The sequence below is a fragment of the Notolabrus celidotus genome, chromosome 8, assembly GCF_009762535.1.
Source record: "Notolabrus celidotus isolate fNotCel1 chromosome 8, fNotCel1.pri, whole genome shotgun sequence".
In the NCBI taxonomy this organism is placed as follows: domain Eukaryota; kingdom Metazoa; phylum Chordata; class Actinopteri; order Labriformes; family Labridae; genus Notolabrus; species Notolabrus celidotus.
The window spans coordinates 29,203,693-29,226,621 of record NC_048279.1 but is presented as its reverse complement, the minus strand read 5'-3'; the positions used below and the strand labels follow the sequence as shown (position 1 = coordinate 29,226,621).

Genomic DNA, 22,929 nt, shown 5'->3' with positions numbered 1-22,929 from the left:
TGTTTGAAAGTGAGCTCTGTCTTATTTGAAAGAAGAATTCTGCCAGCCTGAAGCCGCACATACAGCGGCTGCAACAACAAAGCTGGCCCTCTCAATGGACCAAGGATCATATTTTAAAACAGTATGGCCAATTATAAAATCAATTAAAGCCTTTTTTTGCACCGTTGCACTAATTCAAACATTCTGGCTGCACCACAGTTCACCAGAGGTAGATTAAATAGTTGTGGTCACCTGAAAGGTCCTCTAAGAAAAAAGGGGAAGTATTGTAAGCTGCTTTGAATAAAACGATTCTAATTATCCAAAACCAGAAACCACGAAAATTGTCTTTGTCCCTTGGGCAATAACAAGGGGATATGGACAATGTTGTTTATACTTTCCAGCAACTCAATTGAGAATTCCAATATAGTTCAAAAAACCTGATTTGAATGCCTATTTGGGCTTTTTCAGTTAACAAGACACCTTTTCCATACCTCAAGCCATTAATGGATTAAGACCAATAGCTGAAGTGGGAGTTATATTGTCCTAGTATGAAAATAGAATGTAGAAAATAATCTAGCAATTTAAGATTTCACATCTTTTCAGTTGCAACACTGTCTACAACAGCTATATACAACAAAGTTTGTCACAATCTATAAGAGGGAAACATTAACTTTTGGTTTTCCAACAGGCAGACAAGTTGATGTAAAGAAAAATAAAATGTCCTCCACTACGTGCCTTCATACTGCCTAACCCTTAGCAGCTAAAAACGGCCAATCAAACTGCCCAGACAGATGCAATGTCACTACAATGGAAAATGGAAAATCAACTTCCATGTTGATAGCTTAACTGTGAATCAGGACTAACCTCTTTGTGACACTTTGAGACGACTCATTTGTTCAGAATTCCTTAAATGGAAAATGTTGATTCGGAAGTGCCCAACAAGCTTAGTTTAGTAGGTCAAGGAACACGTTGACCACCATGTGAACTTGTCAATTAATGATTCATAAGGATGCGTCCTAGCAACTCAGCAACACTGGCCATCCAGGGGACATATATTTCATTATGTTGTTTGTCTGGTGCTGCTCATTGTCTTCCTCATTCCCCAGTGCTAAGAGAAGTATCCATGGTTGCACATGATTGTCTGATTACCATAATAGACCAGGGCACTTTCCATCAATAGTAATTCAGACAGCAAAGATTTGTTTTCACCTCATAGCCTAGCTTTGCCAAACGTTAATGGGCTCCAGAGCCGATCATATCTTTGTATCATAAAAACATATCCAGAGTTTCCGACAGTAAACAAGTTGGAACAGACTCCCAATCATTTCATTCAAATGTGGAAATGCTGCCACTTTTTGGGGCTCATTTTCATTACAATGTGATGTTATTACTATAGCAGGAACAACACTAATCATTTCAGTCGCCGTTATTATTATTGAGTAATGTTAGAGTCAAAGGTGGGGAAAGGGCAATTTATTGCCAAGGAAACATGATTTATCCACAAGCAGCCAAATTGGCCTTAAAATTCATCCCATTACAGCTATGAATAGACTTTTTAATTTGACAAATCTAACAACAACTGCAACAAGACACAAAGAGAAACAGAAGAGCATTTCTTAAGATGCCAAATACTGCCACAGCTACCCTTCTGTGTCCACGACTCACAAAGTTAAACAGCAAACAAATAGCAGCACAGACAGTCTCAACAAAAGTAGAAAATACAAAATAACACTCATAGAAATGCATGAGTCCAATCAGTTAGTAACTGTATGGTTGAATTAATGGCTGGAAAAATAACTGCAGTCTTTATTGTACTAGTATTAAGAGCTGCCAAGTTAATAGACAAGTCCTTCAACATAACAAATCAGTAACCATTATTACCTCCCAACATTAATCAAACTTCTCCCTACATCAGCTTCTCTGTAAATTGAAGTTAAATATATCATTCACTAACTGATCAATAAAGAAAGTATTCAGCTTATTAGTTGATAAATCTACTGAGTACTTGAAGCTCCACTAAAACTGGAACATTTGAAAAGTAGAATTTTGAAAACCATGGAACAAGCACAGAGGATGTCCTTGGGACTCATGCTTTACAAAGTACACTGAGGTACCTTTGTTTTCAACAAATGTTGAACTTTGATGACCTCTGCTGTTTGTGGTTTTGGGTCTTAAACTATTGGAGTTCATGAGATTCATGATTCATGTAAGACCTGTAATGTTTTATCTTGTTCAGCTTCACAGCCCTTCCTGATATTCGGCCATGGTAAAGCCATTCATCGGATGGACCTTGATGGGAAAAACCATAGGCGGCTCGTGGCTGGGGTCGGTAGTTCTATCCTGCTTGACTTTCATTTCACAGAGGGGGAAGTCTACTGGGCTGACCAACACACAGGGGTCATCTTCAAAGCATCAGTGGGAAGAGCACACAAACAGGTGATTATGCAACTATTCTAATTTTACTCTGCTGCACTTAATGTTCTCCAGTGTCTTCTTGACTGAAATGATCAAAAGTTATATCTCTACCTTCAACAATAATAAATGTATCTTGGGTTCAATTAATAAAATGTTAATCTGAGTGTCTTTTTTGTTCCAGAAACTTTACTCATCTGTCAAAAATATCTCGGGCCTTGCAGTGGACTGGATCTGGAACAGTGTATACTGGACAAGTGGAGAAAAGGGAAAAGTCAAGAGAATGGATTTAAATGGGAAAAATGAAAGGACTCTTTTCAGACACTTGGCACAGCCAAGTTCAATCACTGTTGACCCAACTAGCAGGTAATCTATGAAGCTGATTCCTTTTAAGTACATCACAATGGAAGCTCTTCTTATATAAGCAGACAACAGTTGATTACATAAAACAATAGCCTGAAGCTAAACAAGGGATTCCTAAGCTGCTCCACACACAGTTCAGATTCTTGTTTGTTTGTGAGTTACTATAAGTGTTTCATCCTCCGCCATCAGGGATGTCTGGCACAAAGGTGTAAAATGACAAACATGCACAGACCAACAACTTTCCAGACAAGACAGTTTTACTTTTACACAGTCATACACTGCCCGCAATGTTGTGGCTTTTTGACCAGGGGATTAACAAGCAGATATCCATAAGTGAATAATGTTACTAATGGATTTATACCAACACCTGGAATATTTCTCCTTGATAATAAAATACCAAGAGTCAATATACGCCTCTGGAGCAGCTTACATTTTATCAAAGAGTACAAAAATGTGAAGCTAAAAGAAGCATCTTTTTACTTACAATAAACTAAAAGGTGGTTCACAGCAATCACATTTGTTTTCTTTGCATTTGACCTGTAGTTCTTGAATCTTGATGCCTCAACTAGCTTCACTTTTTAGGCTTTTTAAATTTAGTTTTCACCAATATGTGCCAAATACACAAAGCAGCACATTACTTTGGAGAGATCATGGATATATTAGAGAACATGTCATTGCAGCAAGCCCTCAGTGTTGAACGAATATGTTTCAGGTTTCTCTTTTGGCTGTCTGGTGGGGTTACTCCAAGTGTCCAGCGGTCTGATCTGACAGGACAAAGGAAAACTATGCTCATTAAAATAAGGGAACAACTGAAAGCACTGACAATTGACCGTGAAGACAAAAGACTGTTCTGGGTTCAGTTTGGTCTACAAGGAGAAAGTGCTATTGCCTCTTGTGATTATAACGGCAAAGTCCTACACATCATAGATCAGCCGCTCAGGTGAGCTGGTTCTTTTCATTTTTTATGCATAGATTATTCCTTTCTTTTCAGAAAACTGGGATAAAACATTTTCTCTTTGGTCAGGTCTGAGTCATTTGGGATGTCTATTTTCCTGGAGCACTTATACTACACTGATGCCGCATCTCGGGTTATAAAACAAGTAAAGAAGAACACTGGTGGAAAGTCACTGAGTGTCAACCTAAAACCAATGGCAAAACCCCCTGTGGGTATCAAGGTGGTACATCACCTCAACCAGCCAATGGCAGACACCCAATCTACATTACCAGGTTACATTTGAACTTTGACATTTTATGACTAGTATTTACAGATATGACAATGTTTTAGTAATATTACTTTTAACCTTTTCAAACAGGTTGTGATGAACAGAGTGGAAACTGTGTGAATGTGTGTTCCAATCTGGCCAAAGAAGGGACCTGCAAGTGTGACACAGGCTTTGCTCTCAGTAAGCAAGGAACTCACTGTGAAGGTCAGTACAGATGCCTTTTGGGAGGAGAACAAAATCTGCAGGGAATTTAAAGAAGTGAGTCTACTGAAATAAAAGATATTTTACCAGTTTTCGTCTGTGTGTGCACCACAGATGTGAATGAATGTGCCCACTGGAACCATGGCTGCTCGCTTGGTTGTGAAAACATCCCAGGCTCCTACTTCTGTACCTGCCCTAAAGGATACGCCCTCTTACCAGACAGGAAGACGTGTCAAGGTATGGTGGAAAATGATCTGTTATTTTTACCATTAACTACAATGCATCCTAATTTCTGGAAAATAGTGCATTCTTTAGAAATACAATTAGCTAACAGTAAAGTCACAAAGCATGGTGGATTGATAAATGTATTGGTTACTAACTTAAAGAATCCAAATATTTTTTGCTGCTTATTTCTAAAGATTACAACTACATCTGTGAACGGAGTCAACAATATAAAAACCAACTAATGGAAATTGATTATTTTCTTGTCTGATAAGAACTAACATTCATAGTGTTCACTACATAGGTGAAGCTATACTACTCTACAGAAGGGTAATTCTGTAAATGTGTGTGTGCAAAGTGGACCAAAGAGGTACATGTTGAATGGTAAATATATTACATTAATATATCCCCTTCTAGTTTTTCTGTCCAAGCTGCACCAATCCTCATTCAGCAAAATAAGAAAGGTTAGGTTTATTTTTATTTTTTTTAAAGGGCAAACACTTGCATTTTGTTTTGCCCAAGGTAATGAATATGGCTCTTGGTTCACATTAGATCCTCTTTCTTTTTGGGAGGTTTTGAAAGGTGGCATTTGTCCCCCAGACACTACTTTGACCCCAAAGAACCAATAAAAAGGCTGGGTCATTGGCTAGACACACTAGACCAGACACATGTGAGCTGCCAATTGTGTGTTAGGTTACTTGGGTCAAAACACTGACACTTTGTCACCAAAGGTCTAGTCATGCTGAGACTGAGTGGCTGAGGTAAAATGAAGTAGGAAAGGTTTGTTTTTAAGTTTGTTTCTTTGGGTCAAACAAATCCACTGATCTTTTACAATTTTCTTTTTTAAAAGGCCCACAATAAAACTACGCTAAAATAAAGTGTTGAGGGATATGTTTAATATTTCACTCAATCAGGTATTCAATATAGCTTTTCTACTGCAATCTGAGGCTGATCATCCCTCTCTGCCATAATGAAGCTCAGTTGTCTACCAGTATCACAACATATTCTCAGATAGAGAACAAATACCTCATACAATCTAATATTCTGACACAAACATGCATTGCAGTCATGAGCGAATGCATAAAAATCACTATCTTATATCAATGTTATGTTGTCAAGGATGACTATCCATCATTTTAAAAAGCACTATGGACCCAATCTAATCTCTCCCCTTCTAATCTCACAGCCAAGAAAACAGGAATGGCTCACACACAATGAGATTAGATGACTAGGTGACATTTGCAATGGGGAACATATCTGGTCAGCAGCTTTGTCTGTCTAAGCTGTTTAACAGACAACCTTTGCCAAGGTCCAGAAGAGCACAAACATGCAGCCAAGTAGCAGGCCAGACAATGACAACAACAACATGGACTGAATGAGGGAAAAGGCCTGGTTCTTTGTATCTTACATCCTTAACTCCATTTTTTTTGTTCAAATATGTCCCGTACATTTGTTCATAGTCTATTATTCAAATTAGTTCATAATCTATATTTAAGCTAATGTTGAAAGAACAATATTTAGTTGATGATGTGACAGATTTTGGACTTTTACTAAAGATAAAAATGCAAACAGCTGGCTGCCTAAAGCACTAAATTCACCATCTACCACTATGGAGAAGTTAACAGTCACATGCACAGCATCAGGTTGTTTAACTATTTCACATCAGATTCATACCTGTATAGCCGTCTCTGTATAGCTGGCACACATTCACAGGTTTCAGAGGTCCCACCCTCCTGTGAGCTAACATTACGTCACCCTCACTGTGTGGGCTCTGACTGCATTTCCATCACACTTTCACCTGTTTTGATAGATTTAGGGCTTCCTTCATAAAGAGATTTAAGTGGCGCACAGGTTAAGAAGCTTGCTGTCCAGCTGGCTTCGTTGCAATCTGTTACCAGCTGGGCCCCAAATATAACCTGGGGAAATCCAAACATGTAACAGTCCTTAATCATCAATCATTGATAAAAAAAAAAAACTTTATTGTTTTAACCGTTCTTTGAGTTTTGACTGACTCAGCTTTATCAGCTTTAAATTATTTTGACTATGGGAATTAACAGTGCATAAAAATCTGTTTTGGTCCACAATTAGAGATCACACCCTGTGGAAGCAACATCACCAAGTGTGGACATGGGTGCCTGATGATGGACGAGGGTGCTGTCTGTGTGTGTCCAGAGGGATCTATACTGCAGGAAGATGGACAAGCCTGTACTGGTATGTATGGCTATATCACAGGTCACCAGACATTCATTCTCAAGCTTAAAATTTATGGAATAAACAGATTTTTTTCAGGATTATTTGGAAGGAAAAAAATCAAAAGATTCACATTTCTCGTGTAGAGGTACAATTTTTTACATTCATAACAGTGAGCCTTTTTTATACCTTCAAACAAAAGCTTTGAAATCTACTGACCAAACAGTTTCTGCACAGTGGAACTTTCTTTGAGGTGTTAATAATTCTGGTTTAGGGTGGGCACACTTTCTGGCAGACTTTTCCTGTTAACGGCAGAAGGGAAGGAAAAAAATGCTACCGCGGGACACAAAGACTGGCTTCTGTGTATGGCGTGAGAATATATATACAACTAATTTAACCATTGAAAATCCTCAGTGAAATTAAATGTCCTTTGAAAAGTAACGTGCAGATTTAGCTGCATTAAAAGGGAAGGGCTGACAAGATAGGAAGAAAATGCACAGTGTGACAGAATGAGAAGGACAGCACAGATTGTAGAAACTACATAAAACATATTGTGAATATCTTGAAAACAAGGAATGAGTCAATGGGATCAACCCGAGGTGAGCCTGACAGTCACAGCATTGTCCTGGAGTAACCGTTAACCTTTGCATGACTGCTTAAGAAACTTAAGAAAATCAGGGCTTCTCTCAGCAATAACAGAATCTTCATGAGTATCTGTAAGAGATTTTCTGCTGTTACAGGCTGCTCTTCTGCAGACAACGGGGACTGCAGTCAGATCTGTACTCCTGTCACCCCTAGCAGGTGGCAGTGTGGCTGTCTGCCTGGCTACCAGCTCCACCAAGACGGCAAACGCTGCATTGCCACTGGTGAGTCATGCAATTGCAGTCATCTGAGGCATATAAGCCCACTCATCAATTTATCTCACCTTCCTGTTAATTATTCACAAATACATTCTGCACTATAAATAATGTAAAAGTCATAGTAAGAGGTCTGTGGGTTTGTTTCTATTACAGCACACCTGATAAGAAATAACACATTTTTCTTCCCCAGCACCTCCACCTTATCTACTCATTGCCAATCTGGTGGATGTGAGACAAATTCACCCTGATGGCTCAGGGGATCACAGCCTAGTAGAGGAGCCCAGAGGAACTATTATAGCTTTGGACTATGACCCAGTGCAGAACAAAGTAAGATAAAACACCTTTCATTCTTTATTGCAATTTGTTGTTTCACTAGACACAAAAGTCTCACGAGTCTCATGAGGCTTCTTGAGTAAGGGTTTGTCTCATGGTGGACATGACTCAGGTTTGTTAAAGACAGCTGGTGCCATCTAGTGGACAGACAGTTGTTATGTGATGGCTTATGGAGTTCAAATGAAAAACAATCTCTTACCTTCTTTTGCTGCTCCAATAAAATGAATGAATTTCTTTAAATGGATATTTGTTTTGTGTTTTGAAGGTGTTCTTCGCAAGCACAAGGCAGAAGACAATAGAGCGTGTTGATTTGAACGGTGGGTCGAGGGACATCCTTGTGTCTGATGGTTTGGACTCTCCAGAAGGACTGGCTATAGACTGGATCCACCACAGGATGTACTGGACAGATAAAGGGTGTGTAGTGAATGCAAAGTGTAAATCTTTACATTTCTTCTTTCTCCTGCATGACTATTTATGTGGCCGGCGTTTGCTTGTCACTTGTCATTTACCCTTTAGAGTCCATAGAGTTTAGTCTAACATTGCATTCAATAAAGTTAAGTTGCTTAATGTTATCAGGATTGAAATGGTTTCTATTTTCTGTCACACTTTCGTTCATTTTTGTCCTGCAGCCAGTCAACTGTTGAGCGCAGTAGCTTGGCTGGACTTAACAGGGAAACTATTGTGAGCAAAGGACTGGAGGAACCAAGAGGGATCGCAGTTCATCCTTTTGCAAAGTGAGTGAGGCTGCATACAGAATATCACACAGGTTGAAGGTGGAGGTTGAAGGTTGATGTTGATATTTCTTGCATTTTTTAGACTTTATTTTAAAGTGTGTGATGTATTTTATTTCAGATTTTAAAGTGACCTCACTTTGCAATAATTCAAATACTACTATCTTAAATGATCAGCTACTTATCAGGTATTCAAGTGTTTTGATGATGACTCATACTGCTCTTTTGAACTCTTTAAGGAAGCTGTTCTGGACTGATATGGGGGCCCGTCCTGTGGTGGAGTGTGCCTCTTTGGATGGAACAGACCGTGTTGTCATTGCGAGCACTAACCTTGTGTCACCGAGCGGCCTGACCATCGATTTCACAGATGACCGTCTGTTCTGGTGCGACCTGAAGAGGGGTCTGGTGGAGACTGCTGCCCTGGATGGCTCAGGTCGGCGGGTCCTGTTAGAGAACCAAGTAGGTGAGGCTTTTGTGACACATGCATGCAAAGGTTAACTGATTTAAAGTTGGATTTCAAATCTAAATGCCTGTAATTTACGGAGAAATATTGCCAGACATATCTTCCTAATTAATTTTTCATTTCCAAGATGCATTTCAACAAGCACACAATAACTGCTCTGAGACACAAAACAAATCAGAATACCTTGTGATGTAGCTTTAGGCTGCTTTGGAGCCTAGCTTTGGCAAGGCTTCTAGTTTAGCACTTTACAGACATTTGGCACTACATGACTTATTGAAGAACACTTAGCCTCTATACGTTGTGTGAAATACAGTCCAGTCTGTAACGCTAAGCCCAACATTAGGTTCAGGTTTAACAAGAAGTGCATTAGACTGAAAAAAGTATTCTAAGTCCACAAAGAAAAACAGGCTTTACAAACTGAACTCAAGTTATTTTACGCTAGACATACAGTAAAACTTGTGTGTGCTCTAATTCATTCTCTCTTGTACTAATGTCTGTATGCAACTGCCTATTTAAAACAACAATCAAATAGGTCTAAGTCTCTCTGATAACAGGCCTCAACATAAAATGTATACACATTTTACAACAGCTCTACCTTTACACTCACTGATCTCTTCTTCTTCTTTGTGAATCCTCTGGATTCTTCCTCCCTCTGATTGATCCAGGTCGACCTTTTGACCTCGCTGTATTTGAGGACAGGTTGTGGATATCTGACTGGGAGCACCGGGAGCTGAGGAGCTTCCACAAGCATACTGGGAAAAAGCTGCAACGTATACATGGCAACATGGTCCAGCCAGCATCTATTGTGGTGGTTCATCCCCTTGCTAAACCAGGTACAGGCAGACAGAAAGACATAATTTATTGTACATTTCTAAATCAAGCTTGAATGCATTTGAGATTTGGTTTGACCATCAACCATACAACAAGGTGAAAAAAATCCCCCCATACCAAAATTCATGACTGCACTACAAAGTGTCATTTTGCATCCTCATCTCCAGGTGCAGATGTTTGCCTCCACTTGAATGGAGGTTGTGCCCAAGTGTGCGAAAGCAAGCTGGGACTAGCTCACTGCTCCTGCCTGTCACACTACATCCTGTCAGATGATGGAAAGAGCTGCTCACTAGCTGATGTTTCTAATACAACAGCAGGTCATCTATTTCATGATTTCTTTGTAACAGTTTGATCATATGCCAAGTGTAACTAATAACAAATGAATACTGATACCAAGTGTTTGAATTTATGACGTAGATTCTGAAGACAGTGAGTCCACTCATTTAACGTCTCTCAATAATAAAACATTCAACGATGAGAGCACCACAATTGGACTGTCAACAGACTCCGATGAAAGCAGCAAGCCGACTCTTTATACAGACAAGATGGTGTCAGGTAAGAGTGGACCTATAAATACAAACACATGGTGTCTCTTCTCTTTCTTCTCACTCTGACTAAACGTCATGGTTCCATGTGTTCCTGTCTCTGTCAGACCAGAATGAGTGCGACTCACTCCGCTGTGATGTAAACGCACAGTGTCTGCTGATTGCTGGCAGCCCAACTTGTAGGTGTGTGGAAGGTTTCACGGGTGATGGACAGTCATGTGTAGGTGAGTCATTTAATCTGTTTTAGTATCCTAAATAAAACGAGGTAAAGTATCCTGAGGAAAGCTGGGGGGATTACATTTGAAGCAGAGACACTTTTCATCTCATGAGCTGTGGCAGGGTTTTGATTTCCACATTTTGGCTAAGGTAACAGCACAGGGAGGGAAGCGGATTTGAATGTAAGCAGTAACATGATTTTACAGAGGTAGAGTTGCCCTGGAAGCAAAGATTATTACAATGTTGATAGTTTTGATGTGAATATATATCTCTGTTGTTGTATAGTGGTTCTGTATTATTGTGTGGCTGTTTCAATGATGTACTGATTGTTTTTAACAGAGGCATTGTCTCCGTCTCCTGCCCAGTGACTACAGATGTAAATGAGCTCATAGCTAACTCTGGTACAGCTAAATGGCTGTACACTGTCCCTGTTGAAATGAAAAAAAACAACACACAAACAAACAAATAAAACGTTAAATTGACAAAGTAGGGAAACACAAAATATGTTTAAAAAAAAACAACTGAAAATTTTAATTTTTTATTTGATACTGTGCAGACCGGGTATAAGTTTTAAATAGGTTTTTATGTGCAAGATCTATGTGATGAATACAATACACTTTCATATAGCATCTCATGTACCAAAGAAGTGAAAAGGTAGTTAGATGGCCATCCTGTATCACTCCATTCTTTCACTGCAATGCCTGAAGAAAAATAATAAATACTTATTATACTAAACTATGAAATGTACCAAGATAATTGTAAACCTATATGATGTTAATACTGTGAAAATGTAAGCTTGTTTCCCTTTGTTTCAGATATTGATGAGTGCAAACAGGGAACACACACCTGTGGCAAAAATGCAGAATGCCAAAATAACCATGGGAAGTATCTGTGCAAGTGCCAGGAAGGATTCCAAGGCAATGGGAAGACATGTCGAGGTGTGTCTTGATTATTTACTGCCTACAGTTTTCAGAACATTATAATGATTCCATTATTGAAAACAGCAGGATCGGACACTTAATATAAAGTGTAGTCTCTTTTGCTACTCATCATCATCTCACTTATTTTGAGTGATCACAAACTGTGTGGTGATTTGGTAAAATGACATCCCTTGTTCTCTGAAGCGTTGGATACCACATCACAGTGGGTGACGACTGGGAGCCCTGCTGATGTCAACACCACCCAGTCCCACATTAACAGTAACTCAGTGGAGAGCTGCCCCTCCACTCATGAGTCCTACTGCCTGTACCAGGGCGTCTGCTTCTACTTCCCTGAAATGGAGTCCTATGCTTGCAAGTAAATATCCCCTTTAGTGTACACCGCCAGTATGACCTTTGACCTCCACCTGTTTACACTGTGTTCACAGCTGAACTTGACTTTCCTGTACAGACATAATTTCATCATCTGTTTTGAAGTAACTGTCAGGCTTGTATCTTCTCATCTCACATGATTATTTACTGCAGCTTTCTGTCAGCAGGGGTCACTATAGTCACATGATTGAACCCACTACCTTATGACAAAGTGTCCATCAGACTGCCTCTTAGTTTTTTATCTAAAGACTATAAAAACAGATACAAACTGTTGGTTTTAGTGGTAATAAATGTTCATTAGCATAATTATTTTAGCATGATCTTGGTTAATTAAATCCATCTGTATGTGAGGCTGGACAAAAATCAATTTTATTTTGAGAACACTATTCCTGCTAAAATGTGGAGATGTCCTCCTTATAGTATAAAACTTATGACACTATCTTCCATTCACTATGTACCATCTATTTTGCTGTTAAGCCAGCAAAATCTAAACCCCTGAACACTAATCAGACTTAAACAGAATCCTTTTTTGCAAAGTATTAAAAGTTATTTTCAATATAATGTTTTATTTTTTTAAGAAAAAATATCTGGCATATAAAATATCTGCTTTAACAAATGTAAAATCTAAATTGTGTCTTTGTTCAATCTGTTGCAGCTGTGTGTTGGGTTATATGGGGGAGCGTTGTCAGTTCAGTGACCTGGAGTGGTGGGAGCTCCAGCAGGCCGAGGAGGAGAAGAGAAGAAACGTGGTCATCGCAGCCTGCATGGTGGTCCTGGTGTCTCTGCTCTCCGTTGCTGCCTGCGTCACCTACTGCTTCGGGTGAGAGGGGAGGGGAGAAGGGGAAAAAAGTTATGAGCGAGGTCCATGGGATATTTGACCACAATGTTAACTAACAGAGAATGAATGAGGAGTAAAAGTATGTTAAAAAAATAAAAGGAAAAGAGGAAATAGGGGGAACAGAGGAGTTAAAGCTAGAAAACATTTGTCGTTAAAAGTCTAAAAGGTGGAAGAAAGAAGGGGCGAGAGAAAAGAAACAAGAGACAGGAGTTTGTGAGAGTGTGAGGAATGTTTTTAAAACTTTGAATTTGGTGAAATTAAAAATCCTGAGATTTATGTTATGCATATCTTCAAACATTTCCACATATACACAGGTCTTTGCATTGCAATAACCAGGCATAAGATAAGCTGTATTATCATCAGTCCTCTGCCAGCTGGAAGCACAGGACAGCACAGATAGCCAAAGAGGAGCTGCAGCAGCAATGAATGAGCTGACAGCATTTAGAGGTGTCTATCAAACGCAGGGTGGCATGATCCGTGTAATGTCAGTGTCTGAGCATGACAGCAGGGGGTCAGGGAGCAGAGCACAAGTGGAACGAATGGCAGCAAGCAAACCCGGGTCAGCTGAGTGAGGAGCATACGTAAACTACATACGGGATCCCTCCTCCCTCTTATTTCCACCTGAGCTGTCTCTAAAGAGCTGATTTGTTTTATGGTTGTTTCACTGGCTTATGGACAAGGCCCTTGGCATTCTCCACTCTTTTGACTCTTAAAGTACACCCCCCCTCCCTCCCCGCTCCACCACCTACTACATCCTAATGTTAGCAGTCTCGGTTCCCCTGTGGAAGTGGCACGCTTTCAATTACATGCTTGGTTTAGCTTGTTCTACAGCAATTACACATAAAAATAGGTCATTTCTCAGCTACAGAATGGAGCCGCTGAGGTATGACCCCAGTGGAAACGCTACATGGCCGCCAATAGCTCTGCCTCAAATTGCCTTCCGCACTTGACTGCAAGTGCACTTACGTAGTTTCTGAGTTTGGTGGGTTAGTTTCCACTGCAACACACACACACACAAGTCAAGTATCATACAGTATATAGCAATAAGGGTTGAAAAAATAATATGCAAAACATAACCACTGAAAAGGCCGGACTAGATTATCACTAAATCTAAATATATCTCAGACGGTCAATGAGTGGGTTTGATCATTTGGTTACTGAAAGCAAATTTAACATCTGCAGAATGATGAAGCTTTATGTTTAAAACAGATAATTTTACACCTTATTTGTGCACAAGAAATACTTATTCTCAGATCACCATGCAATTCCCCACCATGTTTAAAATGAATCTGCCATGTGATCTCTTCTATGACCTGTTACCCATGCAAATAGCATTTGAGTCCACATATGTTAAATCACAAATTGAATTGGAGGACCATTGAATGTCATCATATTAGAATATATATATCATTTGTATGTTTTCTCTGTCTTCAACAAAGAGCCCGAAGATTCTTCCACAAACAGCCCTCAGTGGATAATGTGAGTGAGACCAGCGTGACGGATGAGAGCATGTCAGAGAGCACCACCGCCAGTGTGCCCCGGGTGAGACCGCCGTCATCAAGCTCTAAACAAATATCCTCAAGCTAAGAAAGTCCTTCAGTGACTCTGAGATTATTGTAAAGTAGCTCAAGTGGAGATTTGAATGATTGCAGTCTTTGCACAACCCTTCTTATTATGAGGGGGGCAAATCAATATTGTGTTTATCCATTGGAGTGTGATGTTGACAACACTAAGTATGCAATGATGCGCTTTTGATCAATGTTAAAAGGTATCATAGGCCCATTAAATATCAATCAGTTAAATTCATATCAACCAACAAATATATGAATAGAACTTACTGTCCTGAGTGTCATCGAACTAAAACAAAAATCATTTTATACAGTCAAAAAAATGCTGTGCCAATATCTCTGTCAGCAGATCTGATAGATCAAGGCTTCCTAAACTTCCCACCCTGTGACCCCCAAAGTATTGGGGCAAAAGACCAGCGACCCCTAGAGGTGGTTAAATGTTGCTCACTGCTGTGGGAATACACTAATAGACAAATAAAAAGCACAGAACTGAACAAAAAAAGTGTGGAAACAAAGAAAAGTAAAAAATATATATATTTTTTAATTTATTTAGTAATTGCTATTTTATTTTTATTTTTTTTAACTGGTATTTTCATTTCTATACTTTTTAAATTATGGATAAAATATGCAAATTTAGCTTTCTGAATTTTGAAGGCATTTCATGACCGCTGAGGGGGTCCCGACCCCTACTTTGAATACCACTGCAATAGATGAACATATTAATTGTCTTCCTGGTTATGGTTTTTTTTTTTTTTATAATGAACCATCATTATTAAATCAATGCATTCAGAAAGACAAACTACACCTTTTTGTCTTGCTATAATAAGCCTAATAAACTGGCAAACTTCCAATTAAATCCTTACAAAGTTAAGTCAAGATTAATTAAAAGGTTTCGAAAGCAAGAATTCAAAGTGGACTTTCGCCAAATGTTTTTTTTGTCAAATTAAAAAATCATGTAAAAGTAAATTAACACTGATAAAAGTCTGACTAACATCCTGATCTATCTGCAGTTCTACATGGTGGTAGACGACAGAGTGGAGGGACTGGTCATCCCTGCCATGGGCTGTCCCAGGAGAGCCGTCTGTCCTTCCTGCTCCTCAGAAACGGGTACCTTAAACCGATTTCAACAACACACATGCATTCACTTCACACAGTCTGAAGTTCTTTTTCTGCCAGAGCTAAGCTAAAACTGTCATGATCATTTATGATTTCACTTAACACATGATGTTATATTTGTTTTGTTTTCTGCCAGCTGCTGAAGAGTCAGGAACGTTCTCCAAACACAACAGAGGATATGAGTGTTCGATGGTGTCTGCGGCTGCCATGGAGACTGCAGAGCCCACTATCCATCACTCGAGTCCATCACTGTCAAGATCATACACCTGTACAACTTTCAAGCCACCGCTCCTCTCAGAGACTACGAGCTCTGAGTCCGCTGCTTCCTAGTTTTTATCAGACAGACAGATATGGACACAGCTAAGGTGACATCTGATACATGGTCGCACAATAAATAAGAGATTCAAACTTCAATATAATGCCTTACTAATAAAACGAATGGCAGAGGAGCTGATGAAAGAGAGTGAAGAGTGGAGTTTCGGAATAACAGACGTTATCTGATGGAGTACAAAACGAGATGTAAGAATTTAATTTTGTACACATTTTATTAGGACAGATTGTAAATGAGTATCTGGTATTTGGCATTAGTCGGCCTAGTTTCTGACATAACTGAACCCAAAAAGGACAAACTGCATTTAATCAAAGTCTGAGTGTAAGTGCCTTGTAAATACAGCTGGTTTTATGACACATTTTCCCAAACTATAGCATTTAAAATTAACGTCTTCCCTGAATAAATATTTACCTATTATTGTAGCTAGTAATATGCGAGTATATTCCATATAGTATGAAATATAAATGTATAGTATGTCTTTCGTTTCAAAACAGAAAGAAATCTAAAATATGTTATCATATCAAGACTGTAAAAAGCTCCTGCCTACGCTGCTTTAACTGTGAAACTAAGAAATTACTTGATTTCCGTCCAGCCAGCATAAAAATCAAAACTACCTTATTCAGATTTTAGTTCCAAGCTCAGTTCTATTCAAGTTTTATAGAAGTTCACATTCAAAGCTCACAGTTTTGCCATTTTTTAGGATTTTATGATCTATTAAAAAGAAACTGTCAGCTAAAATCTTGGACTCTGTAGGTTATTTTGCAATATTTTTCATATTCATATCACCTACAAATAAATAATTGCTTGCCATGGAACCCTGACACGTTTGTTTATGAACACATGTGCAGACATCTTTATGAAACAAAGCACGTATCCTAAGAGAGCATGACATGTCTAAAAATGAGACCAGCTGAATTATCTTTAAATGTATAGCTACATTTTTTTAAATCATCAAATATCTGATCATCTTTTTCACATTGCTCTGCTTGCTTCTGTTATAAGGGATGAATTTTGTTCTTATGTTTAGAAATTACCATAAAATCTGGAATATAAGTTGCAGTCTAGTGTTGGTGGTGTCTCATAGACAAAGTATCCGTGACGTTTCTGAAGCACTGTCCTGAAGCCAATTGTCGGTGGGAACCATATTGGATATGCTGAAGGGCGGGCTTTGAGCCTCCTCACCAACCTACAGTGTTCCCGCCTGTCAATCAACTCAGCTGTGCCTCTCTTAATGGAAGACTCATAATCTTAATATCTTTGAAATTGCTGCGTTATGAAAAAATTCACCCCCCGTACAGTGTGTGCCGATTGAGAAATTAGCTATCCAGACTACACTCGTTTTTTGTACCAGGCTGTAAACATGTTTGTTTCTGCCGTAAAGATCGGCTTTTTGAATTGGTGTGTATGTGGTTTCTGGTACTTCCGGAGCCAGCCTCAAGCGGACACTTGATGAACTGCAGTTGGCTTCAATTCTCCCACTTGGGGTGTCTCAACTGTGTTCTTGTGTGAACACTTCCATTGCATTCACATGCAGTAGAATAGCTACATAGAATACCCCTCTTTGCATTGCAAACTGGTTTATGGGACCAATAAACGCACTTTGAAAACATTTTCTGTCATCTGAACCTATATCAACCTATAGGTTGCAGTTCACTTTTCAGATGACAGAAAATGTTTTCAAAGTGCGTCTTATAATTTTATTTTACAGTACCTTCATCAATTCAGCAACTGTCTGTAGTTCATGGAAACTTTCCCTTTAAGGATGTTGTATTTCATGCTCACTGCTGTGTAACATTTATCTCAATTAGTACTCAACACTACCTTCAAACTCAGTACCAAGCTCTGTGAAACTTCCATTCAAACCTCACACTCTGGATACTTGCACGGAAACTGTGACATTGTTAGCAGAATGTATATTTATTTTTATACACAGATCTAGGTATGTTTGCTTGTTCCAAAGCTCTGGTAAGGACTGTGCTGTAAGAAGTAAGAGGAGAGGAAACAGAAGAGGACTGCTGACTGATCAGTGATTGATAATATGAGACTGATGGTTTGGAAAGGGAAGGCATCTAGCTATATGTCTGTCTGGTTTCTTTGCATTCTGAGCTCATCCGTCCAAACAAGCTAAGTATAGATTAAATAGTATTAAAGCTTATATTTGGTGAAAATGTAAAACATACTGCATTTATATTCACAATGTATTCAGCTCTGATGATGTATTGTTTTCAGTATCTGTGTACTATAAAACTGCAAGATAGAGCTTGTTCTCTTTCAATGAATAAAATTCTATACACAAATAAATGTGCAGTGTTTGTTGTTGTAACACATTCAATTATCACAGCACAGATGAAAACTACCATCAGTAACTTTTGTTTTTATTATTTCTTTTTAAATGGCATTATTTTCTGATAATTAAAAGATGATTTTGTCCCATCATAGCTGGATCTGTCTGGTATCACCCCATCACACTCTTATCACAGCTCTCGCTCTTGCTCCATTGATGATGCTTTTCTATCCCCCACCAAATCTAACGCTCTAGTGATGTTGGTACCAATGCTGCCACCCTCCTCCACCACCACCACCACCATCACCCCATCTGGCTTTTTTCCATTTCTATATCTCTCTTTCTCTCTCTCTGTCTCTGTCTCTGTCTGGGACTTGGTCTCAAGGTTGACTGGGAACTGTTAATAGAGGGACCCACTCGCTCTTTGTTTCGAGGCAATGGCAGAAAACAAAGCACTTTAACTCAAAAACCATCAGGGGCCACATCGATATTGATTTTCCTGGCAAGACACTTATCTATATATTGGTCTCCATTAGGGCTAACAGATAGGTTAGGGCACCACTCTAAACAGAAGCACATCAGCCTTCAAGTAAAGATGAAATTGGGCCCAGTGTCAATTTATCTTGTATTACTCCTCAATTGGGGCAACAGGGGGCAATAGAGTCACTGACACTGTAAGTAGAAGGCGCCTCGGGGGATTTCAGTTTTGTAACATTTTCAAAGGGGAGGCTGTTTTACGACACATGATACATAAATACATTACTTCATTTATTGGGTACACTGTGCTCTCCCTTTTATGTAAGATAAACTATATCAGCCAAATTGATCAAACAGATTAATAAACACCTCCTTCATTAAACAAACAAATTGTAATCAGTTTACCATTCAAGAAGGTACAATTAATTGCAGGTTTTTTTCTATATATATATTACAGTGTTGACTAATGTATCGTCCAACTAGAGGTCAACAAGAGTAAAACAGCACAGTCTATCAAATCAGTCAAGGTAAACTTTATGAAGAGCACAGCAATGTTCTTGGGTTTTCAGTGTCTTGTTGACATCAGGGAGAAATAATAACATTAACTCAAGTTACTGTATTAAGTAGCTTTTTGTGTACTTTTTCAAACCAGTGCTTTTACCAAGCAGCAACCTCCGGTCTAAACATGAGTCAATGCGGAAGTGTTAGAAGCATAGATTGTAAATAAAAATGGACAGCGTTGCTCCGCCTCTTCCCGTTGTACAGTTCTGAAGCCAAAAAATCCCTCTCCTGGGCGCAGCCATTGTGCAGCCAGAGCCTGTGAAGCCTTTGTAATAAGCTCCGCCCTGCAGCGTAACGTCACAAGACGCTGTGTGCCCTTTGAAGTTTCGTTCTACGGCGGCTGTGAATCAAAGGAAACCCGGAAGTAAAACCCCGTTTTTTAAACTCTAATAACTAACGAAAAAGAAACTTTTCAGAAAAAAGAGGCCTTGAACACAAAACAGTCAAATACTAACTACATATAACCACAGCATACGGATGTGAGAAACATTCGTACGACGTGTATTTATTTTTTAAAGTTTGACTGCTCCCCCATTGAAATGAATGGGGGAGACGGATTTTTTGACCTATACTGCAGCCAGCCACCAGGGGGCAGTCACACTGCTGAAAGCTTCACCACCAGGGCCGTATCCGGCACGCTTGGTTAGAAGCTGCAGTTCATCGAGGATTCGCTTGAGGCTGGCTCCGGAAGTACCGGAAGTCACATACACATGAATGGGAAAAAGACGATCTTTGCAGCATTAATAAACATGTTTACAGCCTGGTACAAAAGACGAGTGTAGTCTGAATAGCTCATTTCTCGATGTCCTCTCACTGTGAGGGGGGTGAATTTTTTTCTAATTCGGCAATTTCGAAGTTATTGAGATTACTAGTCTTCCAATGAGAGGCTCAGCTGCCTGCAGGAACACTGCAGCTGTTGGCTAGGAGGCTCAAAGCCCGCCTCTTTACGTCACACTGGCTCGACAGAAGCAATATGGCTGCCGCTCCCGATTGGCTTCAAAACAGCTCTTCAGAAACAGATGGGTGACGTCACGGATACTACGTCCATATTTTTTACAGTCTATGGCTTTTACTTTGATTTCAATGTTTTTGGTGGGAAGTACAGTACTTCTCCACATTTCCCACTTTATTCATTACTGTGTGAAATAAGTGAAAAGCAAAAAGGATACAAGCTTGTCATCAACTGTGTGTCTGCCAGCTGATTGGCTGATGTCTACCACAAAGCAGTCTTGTGAACTAACATGTAGGGGGGAGGAGAAAATGCATGCTTGTGCTGAAATCACAATAAATATTCATTCATCGTTTGAGATATCTTCACAGGTTTGTCCTAGTGATATGCAGCCAGACTATAGATTGAAATACTCTCTTGCTCATCTCCTTGATGGTGAAAATCCAGAAGCTACAGTGGCCTAGGAGGACAAGAAGCTCCTGTGATGTATGATGAATATGATTTGTCAAGTCTCTAGTATCAAATAAAACCGCTTTTCCCTGCTTTGTCTTCCAACTGGTGCATTTTCTTGCGGCCATCCACAAAAAACAAAAATGAGCAAGGCCCTCACTAGTTTGTCTATGCTGTGCTTCTCTAGAAACATGGCGGTGCAAGATGATGGCCTCTGTGGAAGGGAACCAGATATCATGTAGATACAGAAGACTCATTCTAAATTAACAATTTTTTTTTACTTTTAATAAACTGTACTTTAGATTACATTTTGAATGAAGTACTTTTTATTTTACTGTAAAACATTTTGTAAAGCTACTTGTATTTTATTTTGAGTAGAATATTTTAGTGCCCTTGCCACTCCTGCCTGGAAGTACCAACTATAATATCAGTTCAAAACCATTGTGTGATACAAAAACAGCAATACAAACTTTTGTTTAAATAAAGACTTGAAAATAAAGACCCCTTGAAAAATATTTTGTAACTAAAAACAGGCCTTAAATACCTTACAACTCTCCAAAAGTTTAAAAAGTTGAGATTTCAGAAAATATATACCTCTGATGTTCGATTAAATTCCTATCATAACCTGGCAAAATCGTCTAAAATGTCGACAATATAATAAAACATTTTTACAAAAAATTAAACCTCTCAAAAAGAGAAAAAAAAAACAGCTGTGGTTTTATAACCTTCATTTTCAACCACAATAATTTACTCACATATAAAAGTGATAGGTTTCAGTTTTCTTAAGTTGTTACATTTTTTTAGAAAATCATCTTAAAGGGGTGGAGTCAGAGGTTATCAATTGATTTATACTGTAAGACGTTAGAAATTATCAAAATCAATTTAAAAAAATGTTTTTGGTGATTTTAGAAAAAGTGTTAAGATGATAAGAAACTTTAAGAAGATTGATTAAAAAGTCAGAAAACATACAGACGTAACTACAGTTGTAACATTCTTTCTGCATTACCTAATTTGTAGTTTTCTGCCAGATGGGGCTAGCTTTGCTTTATCGCTCACGCCTCCATCCCAGCCCGAAGGACAGCTGATGAGGGCTAAAGAGGGAATTAGCTACCCACTCAAAGGCTTTGCAATGATCCTCCAGGTCAGTGTTTGGTCCCACCAGCTCTTGAGCAGGACAGAGTAACACTAGTTTGGGGGGATTTGGGCAGATTTAAAATCAGAAGAGGAGGGGGGTCTAATGCATGTATTGGACACAGATATATGAGCTGGAATCTATGGCTGCACCACAGAGGAGAGCATGTCAAAAAACTGGAAGCTCTCATGGTCGTTTTGTCTCCTGAGGGGGAGTGGCAGAGAACATTTTGAGCACACCGGTTTAAAAGCAACAAATATGTTGAGGTGTTCTTTGAGGCAGTAGAGGATCACATGGGTTACCGTAATTTCAAATACAAATTTGCAGACATTGAAAAAAAATTGAAGCTGTTTATTGATATTAAGCCAAACAGAGGGGGTGTTCATGCATATATGTTTAACTTTTAGACACTTACAGATAAAGACCTGTGCAGCATTTAAATAATTAAGAAAAATGCGCATCTATTATACAAGGTCATTTTATTTTGCATTGAAGCTGCTAATGTATTTGCTTGAGTCCTCTTATTTTATTAGGTTTGATGTTAACCATTCTAAAAAAATCAAGCTAATGTTATTTCTTGTTTAAATATGAACTATATTTTCTAACTATTCTGTGCTTCTGTAAATACTTTATTATTATTTTATTTTATTTATTTTTATTTTATATCTTATTGTATTCCTTCTTTCTATTAATATTTTGACTTCCATACTGTTTAATAAGAGCATGCTGTTATAACTGAATTCCCTTGGGATAAATAAAGTATTTCTGTTTCTATTATTCTTTAAAAACAAAAACAAAAATGACACTGATTTAAAAACCACCTTATGTATGAAAATCCTCCACATTTGCTCTGTTATCTTGGGGGCATTGACTGAATAACTGTAGCTTCTTTTCTATTGGAATAGTCAGATACAATGAAAACTGGGATTAAAACATATAATGCCATTTTAGTTTGTGTTGCATTATTGAGAAGAAAAAAACTTCCTCCTGATTCTAAGTTTGAGGCCGGCCTGGTTGTTCCAGCAGATGGCAGTAGTGCACAAGAAAATCGACAACACAGAGGGCTGGCCTTGTGAAACTGTGATGTGGGCAGCAGCAGCAATCAAACATGATTCACTGATCAGAAACCCACTTGTATAAAACATGTCCTGAGTTTCTTCTAATAATATATCTTAACCACTTCATACTTAAGTTAAATTACTTAATAAAGGAGGTTACACATGTTTGTCTACCCAGTGATATAGATTATAGCTGTCTAAACTAGATGAGATTACCTGTTCTTTAGCCCTTCTGTTGCAGATCACTCCCTTGCTCACCTCTCCCGTTGGTGAAGTGACTGTAGCC

The 22,929-nt window shown here is 38.8% G+C and overlaps 1 protein-coding gene and 1 long non-coding RNA gene across 8 annotated transcripts in view; one reads left to right on the top strand and one right to left on the bottom strand.

Annotated features, from left to right (window-relative positions):
* Positions 1 to 22,929, bottom strand: part of LOC117817371 — a 79,287-nt gene that overhangs the window by 55,252 nt on the left and 1,106 nt on the right. For 3 of the 7 annotated variants that reach the window (XR_004632135.1, XR_004632137.1, XR_004632136.1), the window contains exons 2-5: positions 22,860 to 22,928; positions 12,578 to 12,690; positions 9,585 to 9,801; positions 8,845 to 8,958 (exon numbers count right to left, since the gene is read on the bottom strand). This is a non-coding gene — a long non-coding RNA (uncharacterized LOC117817371). Of the gene's footprint in view, positions 1 to 7,778; positions 8,183 to 8,844; positions 8,959 to 9,572; positions 9,802 to 11,091; positions 11,271 to 12,577; positions 12,691 to 22,859; position 22,929 lie in introns of those variants that run through there. The other 4 variants (XR_004632138.1, XR_004632133.1, XR_004632134.1 and 1 more) reach the window with 4 other exon arrangements.
* Positions 2,221 to 16,590, top strand: egf (epidermal growth factor). The gene is made up of 22 exons (XM_034690054.1): positions 2,221 to 2,415; positions 2,576 to 2,757; positions 3,467 to 3,694; positions 3,779 to 3,981; positions 4,068 to 4,181; positions 4,293 to 4,415; positions 6,489 to 6,611; positions 7,331 to 7,456; positions 7,641 to 7,777; positions 8,049 to 8,197; positions 8,413 to 8,517; positions 8,754 to 8,977; positions 9,643 to 9,810; positions 9,976 to 10,125; positions 10,226 to 10,363; positions 10,461 to 10,577; positions 11,385 to 11,507; positions 11,694 to 11,865; positions 12,535 to 12,699; positions 14,157 to 14,259; positions 15,296 to 15,392; positions 15,538 to 16,590. Exons 1-22 carry the CDS (start codon positions 2,263 to 2,265, stop codon positions 15,729 to 15,731), a joined length of 3,294 nt encoding a protein of 1,097 aa, XP_034545945.1. The 5' UTR covers positions 2,221 to 2,262; the 3' UTR covers positions 15,732 to 16,590.

Excerpts from the sequence above, each read along its gene's own strand:
- egf (XM_034690054.1), top strand. The coding sequence starts at position 2,263 with ATGGACCTTGATGGGAAAAACCATAGGCGGCTCGTGGCTGGGGTCGGT. Across the intron at positions 6,612-7,330 it reads AGATGGACAAGCCTGTACTG|GCTGCTCTTCTGCAGACAAC; the intron begins GTATGTATGGCT and ends CTGCTGTTACAG. Across the intron at positions 10,126-10,225 it reads TGTTTCTAATACAACAGCAG|ATTCTGAAGACAGTGAGTCC; the intron begins GTCATCTATTTC and ends TTTATGACGTAG.